This window comes from Boleophthalmus pectinirostris, unplaced genomic scaffold, assembly GCF_026225935.1.
Source record: "Boleophthalmus pectinirostris isolate CB_2022bp ecotype Guang Dong unplaced genomic scaffold, ASM2622593v1 HiC_scaffold_1, whole genome shotgun sequence".
NCBI lineage: Eukaryota > Metazoa > Chordata > Actinopteri > Gobiiformes > Gobiidae > Boleophthalmus > Boleophthalmus pectinirostris.
The window spans coordinates 11,560,490-11,588,046 of NW_026570970.1; the positions used below are offsets into that span (position 1 = coordinate 11,560,490).

Sequence of the window (27,557 nt, forward strand, 5' to 3'; positions counted from 1 at the left end):
TCAATTCAACAAATATATTCATGCAAAGGGTCAATTGCAGTCAATACACATGGCCCTGGTTCTGTGACATGGGGAGGTCAGGGGGAGGGGCAGGCTGGGGTCGCAGGCTGGCTCTTATGTAAGAACGCATTGACTATTAAACATGAAGCCTAATGTGTCTACTGTCCACAGAGGTGCTGGTGTGTGCAGCTTGGAGCACGAGTCCCACTGTTCCATGAGAGACCTTTCCACAGCTCGTCAGATACTATTAAGCACCAACTGTGGCACATAATCATTACTGTGCAGCAGCCATCAATGGAAGAGTAAATCAGGTTCCTATTGAGCTCTGGGCATGTGCAGCCATGGGAAATGTCTGCTGTGAGCTCACAGTTTTAAAGCCTATTAGAAGGCCTAAAGGTTAATCATATTGTAATTAATAAAAGTCATTGTCGCTTTCTGAATGAAAAGCAATAAAAATACATACAAAATACAAAAGGCATTTTCAGTGAACCTGAAGAATGAATTTTGGTATTATCATCTCCTCCAAGAGTGATGAATACTGCATGTGTTGTAGCACTTACAAAGAAGGCATGTTGAAAACCTATTAGAGCAAAGATTGTGGAATATGTACCCTCTGGGATGCTCGGCTCTAGTGTTGTAATGGCTGTATCCATTGCGGTTTGTACCGACCATTATTGATCAAAGAGCTATACTCTGACTAATGAACTCTCTCATTCCTCTATTCCTCTTTCCATCGGCTATACGTTGAACAGCAGAAAAATAGTTTAACAAAGAAATGTTCACCTTAATGCCATCTGTTGCTAAAATGGTCCTTAGATAAGCTACATTGGTGAACTAGCACTTTATCTGACTGCATTTGCAGTGAGTAGAGTGTGTAACATGTGATGTGTTTGTGCTCATGTCTGGACTCATTGTTAGTGTGTAGGTCTATTAGACACGAGGAAGGTGGAACTCACCACTACCTGTAATGGGATTTTCTCGCCATCTTCAGCAAATACAATTACAGCAGTTATGGGCAGCATTCTCAGATTTCGGACTGAATTTTTTTCTCCCCTTTGCTTCTCGACACGACTGGAAAAGCCCCACTCCAAATAGACCACAACACTGTATTATTATGCCTCCATGCAGAGTATTCCCTGTGAAACTCCAAGCCCTCTCCTACCCTCCCTTATCCCTTAAATCATCTGTCTAAACCTGGGCTGTCACATTTGGACTCTACTTAATAATTTAAATAGTCCACTGCCTTTAAACCTATTTAGGAAACCACTAAGCGTTCACAGAAACCACCACAGTGGATTTCTAATTCAACCAAAGTTGTAATTTTTCAGTTATTAAGATTGGTATACCACTAGTATACTTGGTTATTAACGACATCTTTATTCTTCTGACTTCCATTGAAATGTGTTATTACAGAGTCCTGCATGCATAGACTGAAAGCATTTCCCATGTGAATGATGTCATCCAAGCATTCAGTTTTATGTTAAAGTCTCAACGTTCTAAACCATGACATGCTTGACATCACATAAACTGGGCCGTAGTATGGAAACACATCAGCAGACTCCAAACATGAGAAGAATGAGCCAAACCAAATCCAGAACTGAAGAAATGTAAACAGAGAGCAGCATCCGGAGCCTTCAGTCACATCTCAGATATATGACATGATAAGAGTGAGGTACTGTCTGTAGCACTGGCCACACTTTACACCAGTCTGTCCTCTACAACCAGGGACCAGCACAGTACAGCAGTGTGAGGAGTTAGCCAGTGTACTGGAGTCACATACATGAACAAAGGAAGCACAGTGTGAAAAATCCCTCAGTCGTCCAGGTAGAATCCTTGGCAAAGGAGAAATTAAATGTATAACCTGGACAAAGTTTATTTGGTCGAATACGTTTCGCAGCTCATCCAAGCTGCTTCTTCAGTTCTGGTCAGATGCTGGTGGACACTTCTTATATCTGCCTGAAGGAAGGAGGTAACTATAGTGAAACTACTCTGAAACTAACACATCTTGTTTACAGTTTCTGTTAGTTAGTTAGGGCTATTGAACCGTACTGAGCGTGGGGTCCTATTAGCATAATTGCCATTCATGTCCATAATGGGTTCTTTCACTTCTCTGGACCTGACCTGGCTCTAGCTATTGTTCTCTTGTTGGTTTTGACTTAGGTTTGAGGATGCCACTTCACAAAAGGATGTACAAACACAGACAAGAGAGCAACACAGGACCTCAGTCTACCATACATCTCCACCTAAAAGCCTCAGGCCACTCCTTTGAGAATAATGAGGTTCAGATCTTAGCTAGAGAAAAGAATTGGTTTGAAAGGGGAGTTAAAGAAGCTATTTTTGTTAAGACAGAGAATCCTTCTCTAAACAGAAATGAGGGACTCAGACACCATTTATCTCCTATTTACAACTCCATCCTCAAACTTAAACCAAAACAAACAAGAGAACAATAGCTGGAGGTAGGTTAGGCCCAGAGGTGTGAAAGCTCCCCTTATGACCCTGAATGGTTATGCTAATATGACCCCAAAGTCAGTGCAGTTCAATAGGCCTAGCTAACTAACAGAAACTGTAAACAAGGTGTATTAATTTCAGAGTAGTTTCAGCGTAGTTACCTCCTTCCTTCAGGCAGATATAAGGAAGTGTCTGCCAGCATTCCTTCCTTCAGGCAGATATAAGAAAGTGTCCACCAGCATTCTGACCAGAACTGAAGAAGCAGTGTGGATGAGCTGCGAAATGTATTCAACAAAATAAACTTTGTTGACAAATTGAATTTCTTTTTTGCCAAAGGAAGCACAGGTTTGTCTGTAGGGAAAGGTTCATTACAGCTCAATTTGGAACTGATATTTTGTTGATATCTTACCAAAACAAGGTTAGTGGTAAGATCACTTAAAGGACCTGTACCTGATTTTATTCTGTCTATATGAGCAAAGTTTAATTTCAATTTCAAAATCAAGGTAATAAGCAATAACTTTGGACCACTGCAAGCTTTTAAAAAATGAACTAGTTCTGTTTTTCATGTTTTTAAAATCAGGTACAGCACCTTAAACCAATGTCTGAAGCTGTATATAAGGTTAAACTTTTGAAGAGCTCGCTAACATAAACGTACGGGTCATCTGATTGGACAGTACTTCCTTCCGTTCTAACTCTAGCGTTATGGACCCATAGAAAACAGTAGGACATGCATAGTGAGGTTCATGCAGGTCCTGTAGTGTGCTCACCAGCTCAACAAAAAGCAACCAGAGGAACCTTTAGTGTAAAAAAAATATAAAAAAATGAATCAAATAATACAGTAATAATTGATATAACAGAGGCTCTCCAAGGTTTCGCAAACAGCCAAAACAGTCTATCAGTTTTTTGTTTTGGTTCAAGCGTCCATTTGGCAAAAAGAGTCCTGTATGGTGCTTTTAAAGGCTGTAAACATTTTTGCCAAAGTTTTTTTTTTTAAGTTGCATTCATTTAAGTGTCATCCTCTTTGGACGTCACCTCCTTCTCGCTATTGTCTTTATCGTATTTATTCCCGTCTACGTTTGCGCAATTCCCAGACGTTGGAGAAGTTAGAGAAGGGGAAGTTGGTGCAATGCCATTTTTCTCCGGATTCACCGTTGTTTTGTCCGTAGTGTGATTAGTGTCGGGATCCGTGACAGTTTCGTCTTGTCCATTGTCTCTCTCTGGCATGTCCTCCAGCTGTCTCTGTACGTAGTGTCTGTAGGCTCTCTGGATAACTGAAGCAGAGGAATCTTCCAGTTTGCGTCTCAGAGTTGTTGTAATCGGCTCGTAAGACACTTTGGAAGGATTGGAAGTCATAAAACGCTCTTCCATTTGCCCTCTCAACATGTCCATCTCTCCCCCTTCTCCCAACACTCTTTTAGTGAACGCGAAGAGGATGTCTAAGCAGTGGATGCGCTCACCGCTCACCATTGGTAAATCCATCGCCATCAGCTCTAATTTGTTGGGTTTGGGGATGCGCAAAGGGGACGCCAAGGCATCAGCAAAGTCTGACAGTTTGTTGTACTCCATAAACTGTGTTGCGTTAGAATCGAACTTCTCCCAGACTTCATAAAACATCTCGAAGTCATCCTCGTTCAGCGGTTCAGCGCTCTCCTCCGTAGCCACGCCAAAGTTCTCCAAGATCACGGCTATGTACATGTTCACCACAATCAGGAAGCAGATGATAATGTAGCTGACAAAGAAGGCAATTCCCACTGAAGGACTTCCACAGTTTCCTTTCACCTGACTTCCAGGATTCTCTGCAAGTGGATCGCAGTCCTCTTCGTTTTTATTGAGTATTGGGTCTAGTAAACCGTCCCAGCCAGCCGATGTGGTGATCTGGAATAAGCAAAGCATGCTGTTGCCAAATGTCTCAAAGTTAAAAAGGTCATCGATCCCTCCTTCTTTTTTGACGTATGCGAAGTTGGACATGCCGAAGATGGCGTAGATGAACATGACCAGGAAGAGCAAGAGGCCAATGTTGAACAAGGCAGGGAGCGACATCATCAAGGCGAAGAGAAGCGTGCGGATTCCCTTGGCGCTCTTGATGAGACGCAGGATCCGGCCAATTCGAGCCAGACGGATCACTCGGAACAACGTGGGCGACACAAAGTATTTCTGAATCAGCTCTGACAGGAACATCCCTAAAGAAGAAAACATCATCTTTAGTACCAGTCAATGGACCATATTACGCTATTTTCTGATCCATGTTATAATGTTGTTTGCTACAACAGTACAACAACTCACCCTTATGCAACAGATAATACTCCCTACAACTGTACAATAACTCACTTATGTAGCAGATAGTACTCCCTACAACTGTACAACTCACCCTTATGTAAGAAATAATACTCCCTACAACTATACAACAACTCACCCTTATGTAACAAATAATACTCCCTACAACTGTACAACAACTCACCCTTATGTAACAGATAATACTCCCTACAACTGTACAATAACTCACTTATGTAGCAGATAGTACTCCCTACAACTGTACAACTCACCCTTATGTAAGAAATAATACTTCCTACAACTATACAACAACTCACCCTTATGTAACAGATAATACTCCCTACAACTGTACAATAACTCACTTATGTAGCAGATAATACTCCCTACAACTGTACAACTCACCCTTATGTAAGAAATAATACTCCCTAAAACTATACAACAACTCACCCTTATGTAACAAATAATACTCCCTACAACTGTACAACAACTCACCCTTATGTAACAAATAATACTCCCTACAACTGTACAACAACTCACCCTTATGTAACAGATAACACTCCCTGCAACTATACAATAACTCACCCTTATGTAACAAATAATACTCCCTACAACTATACAACAACTCACCCTTATGTAACAAATAATACTCCCTACAACTGTGCAACAACTCACCCTTACGTAACATATAATACTCCCTACAACTGTACAACAACTCACCCTTATGTAACAAATAATACTTCCTACAACTGTACAACTCACCCTTATGTAACATATAATACTCCCTACAACTATACAACAACTCACCCTTATGTAACAAATAATACTCCCTACAACTGTGCAACAACTCACCCTTACGTAACATATAATACTCCCTACAACTGTACAACAACTCATCCTTATGTAACAAATAATACTCCCTACAACTGTACAACAGCTCACCCTTACGTAACATTAATACTCCCTACAACTGTACAACAACTCACCCTTATGTAACATATAATACTCCCTACAACTGTACACAACAACTCACCCTTATGTAACAAATATACTCCCTACAACTGTACAACAACTCACCCTTATGTAACAGATAATACTCCCTACAACTGTACAATAACTCACTTATGTAGCAGATAATACTCCCTAACAACTGTACAACTCACCCTTATGTAACAGAAATAATACTCCCTAAAACTGTACAACAACTCACCCTTATGTAACAAATAATACTCCCTACAACTGTACAACAACTCACCCTTATGTAACAGATAATACTCCCTACAACTGTACAACAACTCACCCTTATGTAACAGATAATACTCCCTACAACTGTAACAAACTCACCCTTATGTAACAGATAATACTCCCTACAACTGTACAACAACTCACCCTTATGTAACAAATAATACTCCCTACAACTGTACAACAACTCACCCTTATGTAACAGATAATACTCCCTACAACTGTACAACAACTCACCCTTATGTAACAGATAATACTCCCTACAACTGTACAACAACTCACCCTTATGTAACAAATAATACTCCCTACAACTATACAACAACTCACCCTTATGTAACAAATAATACTCCCTACAACTGTGCAACAACTCACCCTTACGTAACATATAATACTCCCTACAACTGTACAACAACTCATCCTTATGTAACAAATAATACTCCCTACAACTGTACAACAGCTCACCCTTACGTAACATATAATACTCCCTACAACTGTACAACAACTCACCCTTACGTAACATATAATACTCCCTACAACTGTACAACAACTCACCCTTATGTAACAAATAATACTCCCTACAACTGTACAACAACTCACCCTTATGTAACAGATAATACTCCCTACAACTGTACAACAACTCACCCTTATGTAACAGATAATACTCCCTACAACTGTACAACAACTCACCCTTATGTAACATAATTATTATATCATATTGTGATGTGTGAGCTGTCCAAGTAATTTCCCTTGTGGATCAATAAAGTTTGTCTAAGTTTAAGTCTAACTCTATTCACACATGTTTAACACAAACCCTGCATATTTAGGCTGAGTACTTCACTCACTCATCCTATACTGTAGTCCAAAGCAAGAAAAATTATCTAAAGAAGTTTTTTTTTTTTTTTTTCCAAAACGTTATTTAAAAATAAAAAATAAAAAAAGCTTTTGGACATCGGCCATCTGAGTGTGCTATGTATTTTTTCACTTTTATGAGTACTTCATGCAAACAGAAACACGCTGCTCCACCTAGTGATGTCATGTGGTAATGCAAAAAGGGCCCCATACATGTAGCTGTAACTTGAAAACTTAAACAAACTTTATCAGTCCACAAGGGAAATTACTTAGACACAGTAGCTCACACATCACAATATATAACAAAGAGTAAAAATATAAAACAAACACTATAGTTCTAGACAGATAAGGCTTAACTGTATAAATGTATATGCATAAGTCAAAATAGTATAGAAAATAAGTAATAAAACTATCTCAGCTATATATAAGAGGTCATAAGGAAAGCAGTGCAAAAATTAAATGATGATTGGCAGGACATGTGGTTATCTGTTGCATAAGGGTAAGTTGTAGGGAGTATTATCTGTTGCATAAGGTTGAGTTGTTACACAGTTGTATGGAATATGGTATAAATGTAGTCCTGTATCTCTCACTGTTTAAGCCAGGCATGTCCAAACTATAGCCCGGGGGCCAAATGCGGCCCTCAGACAAATTTTTCTTGGCCCTCAGACTTCCAAGTGAATTGGCCCAAATTACCTTGCATCAATTTAAGAAATATTTTTTTACTGCAAGTTTTTTGAAAATCTGCCTTATAAAGCTAATATTGAATATTTAGTGTGTGATTTTGAGGATCTTAGCATGAATAAAGACTGAGGGCTCATTCTAACGTGTTAAACATGCACATATTTCAATTATTCACTGTATTGTGCATCAGTCTACAGCCCTCGATCGGCCCTCTGCTTCATCTGTGTTTACATGCGGCCCTTGATGAAAAAAGTTTGGACACCCCTGGTTTAAGTGGAGCAGTGAAAACTACCACTACATGACATCACAAGGTTGACCAGAGCGTTTTGAGCTTTTAAGATGTAGACAGACTAAATTAATTAAACAAAACACAACTCCAGGTCTGCTTTTGATGAGGTAACAACATTATAACATGGCTTACAGCTCACAATAGTCAATTTTGTGTAATATAAAACCTTTAACACCCAAACCTCTTAGAAAGAATGCCAGCAGTCTTACCAATGATGGACAAGATAACCACGATGAAGTCAAAAACATTCCATCCATTGGTGAAGTAGTACTGGCGCAGGGCGATCATCTTGAGCAGACACTCCCCGGTGAAGATACAGATGAAGATGCCATTGATCACTTGGAGAACCTCGGTCTTCTTCTTGGATTGTTCTGCTGTCTCCACCATCATGGCCACCATATTGAGCCAGATCAGAACCATGACAGCAATATCGAAAGCTTGGTTTGTTGTTAGGTCAAAGATGTATCCTTGGAATTTGTTCTGGGGAAATAAGAAAACATTTATATAGCAGGCTACTCAAAAATGTGCTATGGAAAATTTCTAGTTGTTTTGCTTGTTTCCATGGAGATGTTTTTGCTCTACATTAAGGTTGTGCAATTAATTGAATTTTGATCACGATTTTGATTTGTGTGTCAAACAGTTTCCAAACTCATATAATCGAGATGAAATAATTTAAAGCTTAACAAAGTTTATTTTGGGATATTTTTATACAAAGAAGTATATCTATATATTTTTTTAAAATATAGAGATTGTAGAACAGGTGGATATATAATTTATTTTGGATACATTTATTTTTTTTTCTATGCCTTATTTCATGTTCAAAGTGTATTTTATTCATTTTATGTGATATGAATCGCAAAACTGCTCTAAGTTACATAGTTGTAGCCCATATTTATTTTCAGTTTGAAAGTTTTGCGTAAATTTTCAATAAAAAAGTGAGAGAAATGCTGAATAAATGCATTGTGTAACTAAAAAATAATCATTTGAATAATTGTGATAATTATTTTTTCCATAATTGGGGAGCACTAGTCCACAGTATGACATTAAATTTATCTGTTCCCATTGAGACAAGCATGTGACACCACCAGGTCGGATCTGTGGAGAAGCGACCCCGCTCACAGTAATTTGATGCATGTTTGTCAAGGTATTTTTGAGCAAGAACACCTATAATTAAATAAATGCTAGATATTTTCAGCTAACGGTGTATAGTGGAGCTTTCTAAAGCAGAGGCAAAGCAACAACATCTCCATGGAGACAAGCAGGTGGCAGACCTCACAGCAGAAATGTAACACAGTGCATCTTTAAATTCATAACTTTTAGGTGGCTTACCGATGGCCTTGGAATGGGTTTTTGTGGTTTCTTTGAGCCCAGCTTTTTCATAGCGTTGTAATATTTTTTCTGTTCTTCAGTCATAAAAATGTCCTGACCTCCAAAGTGCAGACAGAACAATATTTTACAATAATTGTATTGTAAGTATATAATAGGGATGTAAGAATAACCGAAATATTGTGATATCATATCGTCAAAGGTCTCAGCAATGTCGTGGACCATCACAATATATCGAATTATAAGACTCTTAACGCTTAAATGAATAGTTATGGTGATGGATGTAATGGATAAAGACAGAGGGGACTACCGTATTTTTCGGACTACAAGTCACACTTTTTTATGGTTTGGGTGGTCCTGCAACTTATACTCCAGTGCGACTTATTTATTAAAATTTTCAGACTGAGAGCCGCGAGAGGGCGCTCTAGGCTTATGTGTCAGTATCTAGTACTACTATTACTCCTGTACCACTGTCATTTCACCCTCTGAAATATGCAGCCAAAAACAGTAATCAAGCAGCAGAAAGAAAGTTTGGAGTAAGAGAGAAACTTGTGAGGGATTGGTGGAAAGCAGGGATGGAGAACACAGCTTCACGGGAGCCGGGCGGGTGCACCGTGCAACTTTCCTGAAGTCAATGGATGAATTGGCAAAGCCTGGACTTCAGTAACAACCAAAACCATCCTGTCATGATTCAGAAAGGCCAAAATGATTCTAACTGGAACTGATGCTGAGTCTGACGACAGCTACGCAGAAAAGGAAGTGGCGCTCCGTTTACTTCATGGATCTATGGTTTTTGTCACGCAGAAGTGACACAGAGGATGAAGAATTCAATGGATTTAGTGATTTGGTGTGAGATTGTGAGTTTGGTAAACTTATGTTATTTTGTTTATCCTATAATTATCTGAATAACTGTTAATATGTTACGTTTACATATTAACACCTATTCAGCCTGTTGTTCTCTGTTCTATTGTTTTTACTGTAACTTGAGTTTAAAGATGAAATGTCGGTTCCTGGTCTCTGATTTGAGAAATGCATTTCCCCAAAAAGTGTGATGTATAGTCCGGTGCGACTTATATATATATTTTTCTTCTTCATTGCACATTTTTTGGCTGGTGTGACTTATACTCTGGAGCGACTTATAGTCGGGAAAATATGGTACATTGACCATGATCCTTTGCTCCATTTCAGCGCAGACTACATGAAGAAATAATTGGTCTAAGCACTTTGGGTTGTCTTGTCGAGGCATTTTAAGAGGAAAAATAGCTAATTCAGTTTTAGTTATCCTAAGCAACATATTGCAGTAAATATTTTGGATATTGTTACATCCCTAGTATTAAATTCAACTCTGACGCAGTGTGGATACGTATCTTTTTCTTCTGTTGGTTGAAATTGTCTATGATCACACCGATGAACAGGTTGAGGGTGAAGAAGGCCCCACAAATGATGAAGACAACAAAATACAGGTACATCTTCAGGTTCTCCTCATACTTCGGCTGTTCCCCTTGCTGGAGAACAGAACACAACGTTACACAAACATGGATTAGACAAATATTATGTAACAGTGTGAAATACCTTCCGAGAATCAACTGCAGCGTACATTATGGGCATCCAACCCTTAAACGTTGCCTGTAAAACACAAAATAATTAAAATGTATTAATACATACATAATATACATTTTATACAATCATTTTTAGACTTAGACAAACAAAAAAGATCAACAAGGACACAGTAGCTCACGGCATATTATAATAACAAAGACAAATGGTATAATAAATTCTAAATAAGTAGCAAAATTAGTAAAAAATTGATGTCAAATAAGGCATAATTATTATATATACACTACAGGTCAAAAGTTTTAGAACACCACACTTCTTCAAGCTTTTTACTGTTTACTGTTAACCAAAACGTTCATGAAAGTGTCCACCTTTGGCAGATATAACAGCTGAACACACTCGTGGCACATTCTTTTTACAATAGAAATCAAATATTCTTCAGAAAGTTCTTCCCAAGTTTGTTGCAGAAGTTCCCATAAATGTGTGACACTTTTAGGTTTCTTGGTTTTCACTCTTCTGTCCAGTTCATCCCAAAGCACTCCATGTTTTCAAGTTTACCATCTTGTTCTTTTTTCCTGAGGTAGTTTTGGCAGAGCTTGAACTTGTGTTTTGTATCTTTTTTTGTCTCTCTGTCTGTTCAGTTTTTACCTTTGTACCATTTCAAGTTCTTCATTGGACTTGCACAACTTGAATTGCAATAAATAACTGGAAAAAATTTGGGTGTTCTAAAACTTTTGACATGTAGTGTGATATATTTTAGTACTTTATAGAGCCCGACCGATATGGATTTTGTTGTGGCCGATATGAAACCGATATGATGTAGTTGGAGCTGCCGATAGCCGATATAATCACCGATATATTTAGTGATGTAAAAATTCACTGTAAATCTTGAATTGTTTAAAAAACTTAAGTTTGGCTCTGGTGGATTCTAAATTGGGTTTATTTAGGCAACATTTATTGTTATTCTGACTCTTTACATCATATTTACATACAGTAGATTGGCCTAATGGCATTTTTGCATCACATTCTATATACTAGTGATGGGTATTCTAGTTTTTTTTTTGGAGAACCGGCTCTTTTGGCTCGGCTCACTAAAGCAGCTGGCTCTTTCGGCTCCCAAGCGACTCTTGAGATTGTTTTGTTGCAAGCAGGACTAAACCAGGACTGAAAAAGGACTAAACCAGGACAAAAACAGATTTAAACCATGTGTAAAAGAGGACTAAACCAGAACCAGAGTGTCGGGACTCGGTTTCTATCCCTCTCCTTCACTCGAGCCCAAGATTAGTCCTGGTTTATTCATTTTATGCTCAACTGCAGCCAAATATGCACTTTTTTATCCTATGCACACGCATATTTCTGAAAGTTTCGTTTTCAGCCGCTGCTGCTGTCAAACTATGGGTCTACAAGCGGCTTGAAGAGAAAAAGTGAGAAAAAGAGAAAACACGGCTCCCAATAAGAAGCAGGCTCCTGTCGTTCACTTCAAAGAGCCGGATCTAAGAGCCGCTTCGATCGCGACCGACCCATAACTCCTAGCTAGTAAATAAACTACCGCTATTAGCCTTTAGCCGTAAAAACGTGCGCGCCGCGGTAATTAATTATATGCATAAATGTGGATCATTCACACGTCTATTCACAGCTCATTTACATATCAATGCTGGTCCAGTAGTAAATATACGGCCAATATAGTCACTTTACAATAGACCAATAGAAAACAGACTGTTTATGTGCGGGAGCTACAGCAGCTAATCGCTAATAACAAATAGCCAAAACTAGCTTCAAAGTCCATGTATTCCAACACTCACCGCTCACACAGGCTCCTCCTCACATCACAAGTCTGCAATAATAAATGTCCTTTTAATCCAGACTCAAACCGATTGTCCGTAAAAAGAAAATAATCTCAGTGTTGCGCACCGCTGCGGGTGTAAACAAGAACACGTGAGTGAAGTGACGTCACTCTGGGGGTGTGTTCAGGGACAGTACTGACACAGACAAATTACACCGCAGATAAATACTGATGCGGAGCCACATATTAGGACATTTATCTGTCTGTAAATTGGATTAAATGAACATAATGTAGAGAGTCTAAGCTTTATTATGAGGTATAACATGCCCACGTGAAATATCGGCCCATATCAGCAAGCATATCGGCCGATAGCCGATATGTCTCTATGTGCCCATATCGGCTGATAATATCGGCCAGTCGATATATCGGTCGGGCTCTAGTACTTTACATTTCACAGATTAGTCCTTTTACATGGTCTCTGAGCACAAATCTCTCAAAAATGTGTTTAGTCTTATTTGGAGATTTACATAACCTGGCAAAAGACAAACTTAAAAGGTTAGTTCACTAAAATCAAGCTGAAACTGCTCATACAGAAAATAGTTTAGGAGAATGTCAGACTATGATAATATCTCAAAATAAATGTGTATTCACTTTTTTTTTTTTTAATCAATGGAATTCTATGTAGAGTAAAACATCTTTGAGTTTGCCTAAAAAGCACTATAAAACTGGTATTATTATTATTAGTAGTAGTAATAGGAGTAGTAGTAGTAGTATTAAAGTAAATAAACTTGCTAGTACAATGAGACTATATGACAAAAAAATACTTCCTCATAGTGATTAATTAATACAAAGGTTAAATTATGAATATTTTACTTTCCTGAACCTCTGAAATGAATTTCCATTTAACACATAAAACCTGCTTCTAACTACATGTTTTTTTTCCTGCGTAATGAAATAAACAGAAACTCACCACTTGCAACAGTGCGAGGTATCCCAATCCAACGTTGTCAAAGTTAATTTTCGAAAGTTTCCAGCGTGATGCATTCCCCATACTGCGACATTCGGTTTCATTGTTGACCTCAGTGTACAGGAAGGGTTTGTCTGTGGTCTGGTTCACGCAGTAGTAGTACTTCCCCGCCAACAGGTTCACCCCCATGATGCTGAAGATGAGCCAGAAGATCAGACACACCAGCAGCACGTTGAAGATGGAAGGAATGGCCCCCAGCAAAGCATTGACCACCACCTGCACAGACACAGATCTTCTTTTACTCTATGCAAGACGCTAAGAACCGAAAAATATAAACGGTAAAAATCAGGAAAACACACAAATGAATGTTCAGCAAACCGACATACAAAAGATTAAAGGACACTGACAGGTGTGTGGTGAAAATGAGGAATGAATGGGGACAGGGAAAAGACTTGTACATAATTTTACTCTGTTATGGGTGGTGCATTTAGACATCTATATTATATGTAAAAACAGAAATGATAAAACACCTTGTAGAGGCAGGAGGACTCAACAAAATGTGCTTACTGTAAACAAAAACATAAATAAGTCATGTTAAAGAACGGAGAAGAAATCCAAACAGAACAAAAATGTAGTTTCCTGTTATGTAGAGGCTGGAATAGTTTTCGTACATACTCAGCATGTATAAAATAAACCTCACTGCTTCTTTTGAATGAGAATAATCCACCACTGTGTTAGTGCCATGAATGTGTAGACCACAATATGAAAAAGCGAATCAATACATGCTGCATTGATTTAATCTGCAGACAGATCCTCCCTAATGCTTACATAAGGTTAGACCAGTTTAGACCAGAATTTGATTTCTGTCATTTTTTTTAAATGTACAAATCTAGACCCCATGCTGTTTATCTGATAAATATACTTTTCTGTCTTGAACGTGGTTGCAATCGGTATCAATGGATGGGTAAAATAAAACATTTACATGCCTAAAAACTTATGAAAATTGATGTCATAAGTTTGAAATCATATCGTACAATACCAAGGTAATGCATCTATCTTTACTCATACATACTCATATGTACGGGGCCTGGCCATCAAACTATCAGATACATCAGCAGTAACAACCTCTAACCTCTGGAGAGGATGTAATAAAGATCAATTAGCAGACATGTGACTGACCACTATGGTACAGCCCCTTTTCTGCTTATGTGTTGTAGCACGTGGAAACAAAAGAGCTGGACAAAGAGGAAGAGGGAAAAGAAGGAATGCCTCCTACATGCAACACAGTCGTGTTCTTATAGCTGTGGGCTCAGATCAGGGTTTGTGTGAGAGAGCGTTAGAGAGAGGAGTGTGGATGTAAAGTGTCTCTTACCCGCATGCCCTCAAAGCGCGACAGGGCCCTCAGGGGCCTCAGAGCTCGAAGAGTCCTCAGAGACTTAATGGCACCCAGCTCAGAATAGCCCATGGCATTGGCCACCAGACTGACCAGAGACACCTACAGCAAAAAAAAAACAACAACAACAAAGATAAACTTATTTAAAATGCTGTTTTATTTATAATGCTGTTTTACTTATGGTTTTATATATACTCTTTGTGTGTAAATATGCCCCCTTCCCAAATCTATGTAAATCTCCTCACATCCACTATGAGGAAGTCCAGCCAGCACCAGGCGTTTGTGAAGTACTTGACAAATCCATAAGCAGTCCACTTGAGCAGCATCTCCAGGATAAAGATGTATGTGAAGATCTTGTCAGTGAACTCCAGAATAGTTTTAATGGTCTTCCTCTTCTCAATGTAGACATCCTCAAAAGCCTGGGAGACAATATGATCAGTGACTTAAACATATCAGAACACTATCAAACTATCATTAAAAGCATATAATGCTATAAGTGGAGTTAAGATGAGTAACTGAGATTCAGGAGCTGGACCAGGCCCCAACTTTCTCTCCAGCCAACCACGGCTTATCTCAACCACGCCTTCAACTACCCCCATTTATCTGGCCATCTCGACATCACCGACTGTGTCAGCTCTCTTGACCCCCTCCCTCCCACCTGTGTCTTTTGTCCATCCTTCTGTCTGAAGACATCATCTTTAAGGAGGGAGGGTTTCAAATCAGCTGGGTAACTATTTTGGATTGTGAGACGGAGTCCCCACCCTGAGTCTCCCCCCAGTCATCGCATCTATCTGCCGGCCAGGTCTTTGCTAGTGAATATAATATACCAGAGCTCCGCTGCTGAGGAGGATCATCAGGATGATGAAGCTCTCAAACCAGGTGTGCTCCACGATCCGGAAACAGGTTTTCCTCAGAGTCCACCACATCTTACACCAGCCCAACTCCACATTCACCTGGCAGCACTTGAACTTCTGAACCAGACCTGCTCAACACACAAACAAAGCTCTTAATTATTACTTATGTCTTAAATGAATATATAAAGAGTTTATTGTGTGAGTATCATGTGTAATTACATTCATTAAAGCATGGGTCTGGATCCATAAACTCCTCCAGTTCAAAGTCAATGGACTCTCCTCTGTCTCCAGCTGAACCATTGTCCACTGTGCTCCCCTCAGAGGAACTGACTTCACCATCTTCATCTTCCACATTCTGAAAAACAATCAATACACATTCAAACAGTTAAATACTATCTAATAAAGGTTTCATGCCACAAAAATGATGTTCAATGGCAAAGCTAAAAGAAGATGGTATTTATACAGATACACAACAGGTAATCTTGTACAACTTTGAGATTTTGGACAAGGTGGCTCTCTACAATACAACAGAAATGCAAAACAATTTCATTTCTGTGAGTAGTTTACAAAAAAGTCTAAAAAAGAAGAAGATTCACAATAACTACTAACAAACTAACAAAAATCTATTCCTCTAGGCTCCAGCTTTCTGATAATCACTTTTTACAACCAGGCAAAACTTCAGAGGACCTTAAATATTTAAACTGTGATCATTGTTGTTACATACACTAGTATTTATCATGTATTTTACTAACACTGTAAACAAAATAAACAATACACAATAGATTTCAGAAGAATAATGCAGTGAAAGCGTCCGCTGTGTCCGCTCTAGTCCAAGTTGTTGTGGAGCTTTCTGCAGGGTGTGTCTCCTAATAGCCACAGATGAGCACAGCCTGAATGTCTTTCCTGGAGAATGTGAGAGCACTTGTCTGTCCTGGGAGCCACTAATGCAGTGCTCATAATGATAGAAGCATGTTACTGCCAAACACTTACAATTTCAACCTCCTCTAACTAAGACTGTATGCTCCGTTTCACATTTCTAAATCCAAAATTTAAATCTAGACAGAAAAAGTAAAAGTTTGATTTATTTAAATATTTATCCAATAAGTGAAAATTAGTGCTTCTCTTTGAGGTCTGTGTAGGGACGTAATGATATCCAAATCTCTGGGTATTTTTTCACGACATGCATCTCACGCCATGATATTTATTACAATATTTTGTGGAGGCTAACAAAACTGAATATGCTACTTTTTCCTCTTAAACTGGCTTGACAAGACTTAACCCAAGAACTAAGATTTAAAAGTGCTTAGAACAGTTCTTCATAATGTAGTCTGTTATTATATAAGTTATAATAAATAAAATATAACAAATAAATAATTATTTATAATACATATATTTATAATAAATAAATAAAAAGAAAGAAATAAAAAGATAGAACAAAAATAAATAAGAAATAAATCAAGCTAAAATCAGTTCAGAAAGGCCAACCGATAAAAATGGGTTTTAAGAAGTGATTTGAAAGATGATACTGATGGTGCGAGTCTTATCTCCTCAGGCAGGTCGTTCCAAAGCCGAGGTGCCCGGACTGAAAAGGCTCCATCGCCCTTCGTCCGGAGTCTGGACATTGGAAGAACCACAGGGACATAAATGAGGATCTAACGCTGTGGGAGGCTCATACGGGGTTAAAAGTTCTGAAATGTAACTTGGTGCAAAACCTAAACGAGCTTTAAAAGTGATCAGTACAATCTTAAAATCAATACTAAAACACTCAACACTCAAGCATCAAACACACCGGAAGTTTCTAGATGTCTTACTGGTTTATGGCGTAAGTGTAAATAGAGCATATAGTTACATCTCTTGTAGTCTGCACTGAAATGGAGCAAAGGATCATGGTCTATGTAGTTCCCTCTGTTTTTTGTTTTTTTTTAGCACCAGTTTATCCTCAGTGGTATGTACTGTTTGCCCAGGTTATGTTTCTAGTATTTTTGCCTTTTTCTAATGACGGACAGCAGAGGAAGCGTCGGAGAAAATAAGAGCTGTGATTGGTCCTCTCGACCGCTGCTCTACATACATTTCCTGTACTCCGCTTTCCTTTCTTTCAATGAGTTTACATTTTACAGAAACAAAACTTAAAACCACATGGCTAATTTGCATAAACTATTAGCACTGAAAAAAACAGCTGCTCCTTGTGCTGCTGATGTGGTCAGCTTCTGTTGTACTAAGGAACACGACTCAGTGGAATATGAGCGTTGTTTCTAAGACAGAGGATGTGCTGATGATGGTGAGTCTGTTCTGTGCTTCTATTGCGTTGGAGATGGTTCATGTTAAACTTTACACGAACACCAGGTTTAAATCCTCGCCTCCTCGCGTTGTGGCAGTGAATTACTTCGTGCTGCGTAGACCTTGACACAGATCCATAAATCCAGGAGCATTGCAAAAAAACTTGGCTTTGACGCTCTCGAAATCGTGTTGTCTGAGATTGCGATTTTTGGTCCAAAGCGATAGATCGTTCAGCCCCATTGTGGTGAGACCTTTGACCATCTGACATCACGATATTTCGGTTATTGTTACATCCCTCAGTCTGTGTGAGCCCGTTAAAAGGATACAGCAGCAGCACTCAGACATAATGTAATTGTCCCATTGATAGTTTTCCTGTTTATATGGCTTCTCATGAACAGATTGGGGGATATAACACAAAAGCCATAGTGGCCTGAACTTTGGGCTAAGTGCTTTAATCTGACAACTTGTAACATTAATAGCAAGGACCAGCACTCAAACTCACCCCAATCTAATAAACATTAAAACATTACTTAAAGCTAAAATGGAGGAAACTAGAGATAAACTAGTCTTAAGCATAGTGGTGTAACAATATTGCACGATCACAATTTGGTTTGATGCACAAAGCAGGATCTATATTTTTAGTGCATCTAATCCAATTATAAACATGGAGACAATAGAATCAATAGACTCATGCCTCTGTTATAAAACCTAAGGGTGCATTGTGTAACTTTTCTGGCAGAGGGTCCGTGGAGATGTTATTGCTTTGTCTGGAATGTTTCACTGTATGGTATTAAACCTTTCTATCAACATGGAGACCAAACTAGACCAAATTACAGGTCCGATCTCTGGACAGGAGACCCCGCTTACAGTCAGAATGTGTCATGGCTGGTGCTCTCCTCCCTCCCCCGGTGTGTGTGTGTGTGTGTGTGTGGAGGCGGAGTCTCCTGGTCCTCTGATTCGCCTCACCTGCAATCAAGAGCCAACTACTTGAGACCTGCTCACCTGCGAGACTCCGCCAGATGGTTTCCTACCTACACACGGTGAACCTCTTGGCTCCTCGATTCTATGTTTTTGCTACTTGCCTTTTGCCTAAACATTTTACTTACCTGCGTTCTCTGCCCTTCAGTGATCCCTGCCGTCTCCAGCCCTGCTCCAGCCCTGCTTCTGCTCTGCCTCTGCCCTGCTCCAAGCTCTGCTCCTGCCCTGCTCAAAGCCCTGCTTCAGCCCACATTCTGCTCATTGTAAAATAAATTCTCCTTTTTTCATTTTGTGAACCGGTCTGAAGTCCATTTTTTGGGTCCCTCCATTGTTGCGCCGTAACAAGAATGCATGTTTTTCAAGGTATTTTTGAGCTATAAAAGCACCTGTAATTGAATAAATGTAAGGTAGAGCTGTTTAATGTCATATTGTGGAACATTCCAGGCAGAGCAATGACATATGCATAGAAATAAGCAGGTGACGGACCCCTCCCCAACCTAAAAGTTACATAGTGCACTTTTAAGTGCGAGTTCCACATTATGATGCTCGCACTGTGCACGCTGTCACATTTTTGCATTACACTGCTTCTAAATGACCAAAAAAACTTGACTTAAACACATCAACTACGAAAATCTATGTATTTCAAATAGTTACTATCAGGCTGAAGTAAATATAGATGATAAACGATAATACTGCAACTAATTTATACCACTATCACTAGGGGTATGCAAAAATATTGAAATATTGTATTGTTTAATGTGATGACACAGTATCGTTATCGTGGGCTTCTGAATCGATATATCGCAGAGAGTATTTTTTTGGTATATTTTACAAAATTATTTTGTTACAGCACTACAGTTTTGTTGCTTGTCCAGGGGAAAGAAATTTGTTTATGCAACACAATTGACATTTTCACTGTTTTGAGGAATAAAATGTTTGTGTTTCATTTTCACTTTGCACAAAAAGTGGCTTAACAAAGACTTTTAGTATCACAGCCATGATTTAGCCTTTATTTTTAACTGAACCTTATCAAATTGATTTGAAATATATCGTATTGAACTGAAAGTGCACTGTATTGAGATATGTATCATATCGTTGCCTATGTATCAAGGTATGTATCGTATCGGCAACTTCTTAGGGTGTTTTCACACCGACAGTATTTGGTGCGCACCAAACGGTCCATTCGAACCAAAAGTGGTTAGTTCGGTTCGTTTGCGTTGGTGTGAAAGCGTCAATCGGACTCGGACCCGAACCAAATCAAGCGGACCGAGACCGCAAAAAAGAGGTGGTCTCGGTTCGCTTGAATCCGCACCAAATGACCAACTTTGGTGCGGTTCCTCTGGTGTGAACGCGAACCCAGGTCCAAACCATAGACAGTATGGACAAACGGACTATTCGAAATGCATCATGGGAGGGACACGTGTCCTCTGCCTGAAATGACGCTGTACGACTCCAGCGCAGTAACAGATTGTTGTCCAGACGCAGCCGCGATTCATTTTCGAATTATTTTACCAACAATGGCCAATACAGAGAATGTAACACACGAAGATCAGAGCAAGAACCAGTGTGCGAACGTGTGGCTCCAGAGTGAGTCAAAATTGGGGGTGCGCACCCCTGTTCGGGACCTACACGCACAGAGACGACCCGGTGTTCCCCGTGATCACACAGCAACCAACATTTGTTATTTTAGGCTTTAATTAACCAAATAATTTCATGGCAATAGGCAATCGCCCATTCAATTGATACAACTTAAAAAAGTCCCTGTTTTTAGCCTAGTGTGAGAAATACAGTCGGACTAGATCCAAACCAGAGTCCCGAACCAGCGGGGGCAGCTCCGGTTCAGGCCGGGCTCAGAGGAGCTGGAGCGGGGAGCCTCGACCTGAGGAAGCGCTTTCCCCGGGAAGAACCAAATGCACGGAGGACGGACGCTCAGAACAACATATAACAAACCAAACTGGACTCACGCTTCTGTCCGGATGCTGTACCACCTCGGAACCAGCCGCGGTTCTTGAGTGCGGAGAACCAGAGCAGCGCCCGGACCTGTAGTCCACAGCGCATTCTTGCTTTTCCCGCACGGAAACAGCGCGCAGACGACTGAACGTACCCGCTCGGACTCAGTCCATCAAGCACTGGTCTTGCTCGCCACCGTTTGGAACCAGCACATGGAGGACAGAGCCTCCGGACCATCTGACCAACGCGCTTGTAACAGAAGACCAAGGACCAGACCCCAGCCCCGTCCTGAGGAGCTGCGCGCTACTTTGAGCACTGTTGGCTGCTGCTGTTACCCGAGCTCTGGGCTGATGCGGTGAGTTTGTACAAAGTTCTACATGTTGCTGTTTTATGAGTTCATGGTGATAATTTGAGATGAGGACGGCCCGCGGTATTAACAGGAACATCGGTGTTGATAACTGGAGGTATCGCTGTTTTACCAGGGAAACAGAGACACGTCAATCGAACCAGTTTTGGTTCGTTTGCCGGTGTGAACGCGGACCACACTGGAGAGTATTTCCTACATAATAACAATTTTATTGCCTGGTGCGGACCAAATAATCGAACTAGCGGTGTGAAAACGACACTTACTATTCTAAATCTACAAAATCGTTAAAAAGCTGCAATGAAATGCAAATTATTTAGCATCTATAATGAATCATAGAAGCTTGTTTTTTACAGCCTAAATTTTTTCCTATACCAAAAAATAACCCAAAATTTCCCAGTGGTGCAAAGAAAATGTACACGATAAACACTGACCCCCCCAAAATATTGAAGAAAACATAAAGTAAAAAGTATCCATTTTGAAAAGTACAGATACCTACAGTTTTTACTTAAGTACCGTACTTTACTACTTTGTTAATGAGTTGGGGTGTAACTATGTTTTTAGCAAAGACTGTATATATCGCAAGACTCTACTAATAAAGATGCACCATGTAACTTTTCTGATGGAGGACCCAAATACTTTTCTCCATGGAGATGTTATTCCTTCGTCTGCAGCTTTCATATAATGAATGATAAGTCAATATAGTAATTATTGTAAAACATTTCTATACACGTGTGGCATCTCACCATATGATAGCCTGCTAAGTCCGTGGAGGAGCTGGTGAACTCATCTGTGATTTGGTTCTCAAAGTCGGACTCTCCGGCGGCGATGGGCACGCTCACAGTCAGACTGGGGTTATTTATGAAGGACATGATGGAGTCGTCACTTCTGCTGCACACGATGTACTTGTCCCCCTCCTTGTCCACTCCTGTCACCTCCCCGTTTCCACTCTTGGAGAAGTCTTTGATGGTGTGGTTGGGGACTCCGTTTGGCCCCAGACCTTTGGGGAGATCTTCTAGAGACTTCTCCTCCTCTCTTTTCTTCTTGTTGCCCTGACAGGTGCACAGGCTGTGGAGCAGAGACTTCACATAGGTGACGGCGCTGTGGATGCGCGCGATGGCAATCTGGAGGTTGTTGTCGGTGTCCTCCTCTGTGGCGGCGAGGTTATCAGCACTGAAGGAGCTCAGCAGCAGAGCCAGGAACAGGTTTAGGACCTATCAGAAAAAAGATAGAACTCAGTGACAGATGCATGATCAATAAAGATTATATACACAAAGACTTGACAATTGAGCAGAAGTGGTTAGAGCAGCCAGAGGAGTACTACAATTTAATAATTAATTAAAAAGGTAAAATGTCTACTAAACGTTTTTGTCACTTATAGCCACATACTTCATCAGACTGCCTGTCACACAGTGCTCTGCAGTGGGTATTTGACCAACACAGCACAAGTTCACATGGGTTTACGCAATAACAGACCACATACAGTGCTCCAAAGCAACTGTGACAGAACGCATTGACTTTTTGGACTTGTATAGAGGAATTCTTTTGGAACCCCAAACTGCACCTGACCTTCATTTAGTGAAATCCAGTGTGCCAAAACTTAATAAAGTGTTGAGATGAGATAGAATATATAAAAATAATTAATTTTACTTTTATTTAACAATACACTGTGTAACAGTGTAGGGTCTGCTACCAGCTTGTCTCTATAGAGATTAGAGGTGTGCAAAAATATTGAAATGTCAATATATCGCATCTTTAATGTGATGACACAGTATCAATATTGTGGGCTGCTGTATCGATATATCGCCAAAAGTATTTTTTGGTATATTTTACAAAATTATTTTAATACAGAGCTACAGTTTTGTTGTTTGTTCAGAGGAAGGAAACTCATTTATGCAACACATTTGACATTTTCACTGTTTTGATGAGTAAAATGAGTGTGTTTCACATTAACATTGCACAAAAAGTGGTTAAACAAACACTTTTAGTGTTATAAGCCTTTATTTTTATTGAACCATATGTAACTGATTTGAAATATATCGTATTGAATTGTATAATGGAGATGGTGTTGTGTTGCCTAAAATGGCCACATGTGTATGGAAGTGATGGAATAATATGTTTAAAGGCATACTGTGTAGCATTTTAGATGAAACAATAATCTCTGTGGTGACCAGAAGCAGTGCTACCATTAGGCAACAGTAGGCGGCTGCCTAGGGCCCCAAACCTGGAGGGGCCCCAACCAATTGCCCTCAGTGCAACTAATGGCCAAGAGCAATTTGATTTTCTCTCAGTGTGACAAATGAAAGTAGTTTACTTTTAAACATAAAAACACCTTCAAAATAAAATCTGATTGTTAAATGTATTTTAACTGTCAAAGAGTTCCCCCTTTTCACGTTAGAATGGGCGAGTGAGCTTGACCCTTTTAACATAATCATAGCATTATAATAATCATTATCATATGTAATGATGCAATGGATGTAAATAAAAATTTTATTGTACTAGCAAAAAAAAAAAACTACTTTCAGCGCTGGTTATCTAGTAGGTGACCAAACTAATAAGAAAAGTTTCCAATCAACCCTAATTCAAATAAAGATGTGCATGTCTCATGAACAATGGGAAAAAACAGATAATACATATTCAAGAAATGCAAAAAAACAAAAAAATCCCCCGCCAAAACTGTGCATTATAGTGAGGGCCCCAAACTCAAGTTCACTCAGGGCCTCCGAATTGCTAACTCCTGCACTGATAGTGACAAGCAGCTAAAACACAAAACCTGCTCTAGTAAACTTAATAAACTTTGCGACACTCATTTCTGCCTCCTTTTTCATAAGTCACATCATTTCGTGACACAATTTCATAATTTGAAGATAACGTCTTACCACGAGATTCCCGATGACCATCACCATCATGTAGACGATGATGCACATGTGCTGACCCGCCACCTCCATGCAGTCCCACATGGTCTCTATCCACTCCCCACACAGAACCCGGAAAACGATCAGGAACGAGTGGAAGAAGTCGTTCATGTGCCATCGGGGCAGAGTGCAGTCACTGGAGATCTTACACACACAGTCTTTATAACTCTTCCCAAACAACTGCATCCCCACCACCGCAAAGATAAACACGATAATGGCCAGCACCAGAGTCAGGTTGCCCAAGGCTCCAAATGAGTTTGCAATGATTTTGATGAGAGCGTTGAGAGTGGGCCACGATTTAGCCAGTTTAAAAACTCGCAACTGTGAAAAGATGGAGGAGATAGGTGTTAAAATGCACATACATCTTGATTCACAGCCTGAATTGGAAAGCTGATGTCAGTGTATTCTTTGGATTCTTAAAATATCCTGCAAAATCTATGCTTGGAACGTTTGTTATAATGCTCTTCTCACATTCACACGTGTAATAATCCCTGACCAGAGCTTAAAACAGGAAGCAACCCGGGAAGTGCTTTTCAGTGTGGGGGAATATGAGGACCTGGGTTAGAAACTATTTTGTGTACTGTGGTCCAAAGTAAAAATAAAATGATTGGATTAAGGCTTTTTGTTGAAACATTTATCTAAAAATAAAAAGGTAACACTACAATAATTACACTTATTCATACCTTAATAAAGTATGAAGAAAGTCTTAATTTATAACGAGTACATTTTAAAAAATGATTCAGGTTTACTAACTACCCCCAAACTCTTACCCTTCTTTAAGCGGTTAGAGAGCCTGAATCATATAGAATAATTCTTAATAAATTGTTAGTTTATTTTGATTTAAGTCTCTATTCTTGCTGTATTAAGGTTAATTAAGGTGTAACTACAGTGTTACCATAAAAAAGGTTTTGAACATCTGCCATCTGAGTGTGAAATGCATTTTTTTTTTACTTTTAAACTGCTGTTCCTAGCATCTGCACTTCTATAAGATCTGCGGTGTGCATTTTTTGTTTTATATGAATAAGTAAACACTATCACATGAGTTATTAGTAGGGATGGGAGAAAATCTTGTGCCACAAGATCTCTAGAGACAAAATTGCCACAAGGTTGTGCACACATACTAAAAATTATCTTGTGAGATTGTGAGATGTTTTTACGTTTGGATTAAAAAACTAAAGTACATTTTTTGAGAGTGTGTAGTCCCAAAAAGCAGAAATACAATGACAGCTGAAATATTAAATAAAGTAAATCAAAAATGGTGAGTTTAAAATTGGGAAATGAATTGCACAAGTCTAAACTAGTCTGAATAATGTCAAAATCTCACTTGTCTCACTCTCGTAGACCCAATCTCGTGTCACGAATTGTCTTGTGGAAATGAAATCTCGTTCCACCCTTAGTTATTAATAATCATAATTTCAGCGTTCAAATTCCAGTCACAGATTGCAGGCAGCTTTAAAGCTTTTGAGTTTGGATTGAGATTGGATCTATGAGAATGAGACAAAATGAGATTTTGACATTCTTAATAATAAATAAATTGTGCAATCCAGTTCCCAATTTTGGCATCATAATTTTTGCTATATTTTATTTAATATTTTTGTTGTGATTGTATTCAAGGCAATGCACACCCCTATTAATGTAAGACCTTTAGCATCTCTGAATTAATGGTGCCTATTGCTTACTTAAAAAAAATGAAATCTGGATTGTTATAGCAATGTATTTGGATTTTTTTTTGTTTCAGTTTCACTTTTCAGCAATAAATGAAAGAATAAAATCAGATAAACAAATAAATACATCTAAACTTTGGTTGATATCTTACCAGTCGGAAAGCTCTCAAGATACTTATCCCAAGTCCAAGCTCCAACAAACTCAAGGTGACAATAACCCCGTCAAAAATGTTCCATCCTTGTTGAAAATAAAAGTATGGGTCTAGTGCGATAATTTTGAGAACCATCTCAGCTGTGAAGATGCTCGTGAACACCTACAAAAACATATGGTATTATTATTCATTATTCATTTTAAAAAATCAAACCATTAACGGGCCCATATTACACTATTTTCTGATCTGTTATAATGTACATAACATAACTGGAGTTGTGTTTTTGATGAGGTAAGAATATTTTAACATGGCTTAGAGCTTACAAGAGTCAATTTTGCATAAAACAGGATCTTATCTATTATATACACAATACTGAATCTACTCACATAATTGCCCACAGTCAGGACAGTGTTGAAGCTTTTAGACATGGGGTAGTGCTCCATGGCCATAAACAGGGTGTTGAGGACGATACAGACAGTGATGGCCAGGTCTGTGAAAGGATCCATGACGATCAGATGAACTACCTTCTTGATCTTTAGCCAAATTGGGCAGCACTCCCAGATGAGAAAAGACTGTGCAAAATGGGACCAGCAGGGAGGACACTTCTGCCTCGATTCCTCCAGTTCTGAAACAAAAAAACATGAATAGGTATATTTAATACTACAGAACCTTTGATGGATAACAGGGTGCGTTCACATGACATTACGATATGATCTTGTCTTGGTTTATGGTTAATGCCAACACCAACTGCATATACAATATATATGTGCTGGGGCAAGACAGATTTTGCTGAAATACATGGGGAAAAAATGTTGCATTGTGTAACTTTTATGGTGGAGGATCCGTCAGATGCTTCTCCATGGAGATGTTACTGCTTTGTCTATAATTGTTTCCCAGTATGGTATTAAACCTTTCTATCTTCATGGAGACCAAACCAGACCAAGCTACAGGTCAGATCTGTGGAGAGGTGACCCCAATTACAGTCAGAATGCCTGTTTTTCTAGGTATTTTTGAGCTATAAAACCACCTGTAATTGAATAAATGTAAGGAAGAGCTGTTTAATGTCATACTATGGAACATTCCAGGCAGAGCAATGGCATTTCCATAGAAACACACAGGTGACAGTCTCTGAACCTAAATGTTAAGTAGTGCACCTTTAATATTTTTTCCAAGTTTGTGGAGCCAGTCTCTGATGAATAAGGATATAATATTTATTTCATACTAGGGATGTAACAACCACCAAAATATTGTGATATCGAAATTACGTTTCTTTGCTTAAATGCATGATTTTACAGTAGCAACAACTAATAAACATCAGGAACTACATATCCCATGATTCATTTCAGTGCAGACAACAGGAAGAGATATGGTTTTTACTTGAATTCTTGGAATTATGATGGAAATAATCACACCAAAATCTTGTCAAGGTATTTTAAAAGCAAACGTTGTCCCATCTTCAATTATCAGCCTCTTCAAATTATCACAATAAATATAGTACTGTGAGATGCATATCGTGATAATATCGTACTGAGAGATTTGGATATAGTTACATCCCTGAAATATGACAATAAATGTACCAAATGACTGGTCAAAGCATTTTATA

The 27,557-nt window shown here is 39.1% G+C and overlaps 1 protein-coding gene across 1 annotated transcript in view; it reads right to left on the bottom strand.

The window, feature by feature from the left end:
• Window positions 1–3,453: 3,453 nt before the first annotated feature.
• scn1laa (sodium channel, voltage-gated, type I-like, alpha) overlaps window positions 3,454–27,557 on the bottom strand; it is a 47,186-nt gene continuing 23,082 nt past the window's right edge. Inside the window, exons 13-26 of the mRNA XM_055151168.1 lie at window positions 26,341–26,579; window positions 25,955–26,116; window positions 24,103–24,459; window positions 21,970–22,437; window positions 15,874–16,009; window positions 15,628–15,782; window positions 15,046–15,219; window positions 14,780–14,902; window positions 13,411–13,683; window positions 10,676–10,729; window positions 10,471–10,608; window positions 9,107–9,211; window positions 7,987–8,257; window positions 3,454–4,628 (exon numbers count right to left, since the gene is read on the bottom strand). Of these exons, the coding sequence (XP_055007143.1) occupies window positions 3,454–4,628; window positions 7,987–8,257; window positions 9,107–9,211; window positions 10,471–10,608; window positions 10,676–10,729; window positions 13,411–13,683; window positions 14,780–14,902; window positions 15,046–15,219; window positions 15,628–15,782; window positions 15,874–16,009; window positions 21,970–22,437; window positions 24,103–24,459; window positions 25,955–26,116; window positions 26,341–26,579 (3,830 nt within the window). The remainder of the gene's footprint in view (window positions 4,629–7,986; window positions 8,258–9,106; window positions 9,212–10,470; window positions 10,609–10,675; window positions 10,730–13,410; window positions 13,684–14,779; window positions 14,903–15,045; window positions 15,220–15,627; window positions 15,783–15,873; window positions 16,010–21,969; window positions 22,438–24,102; window positions 24,460–25,954; window positions 26,117–26,340; window positions 26,580–27,557) is intronic.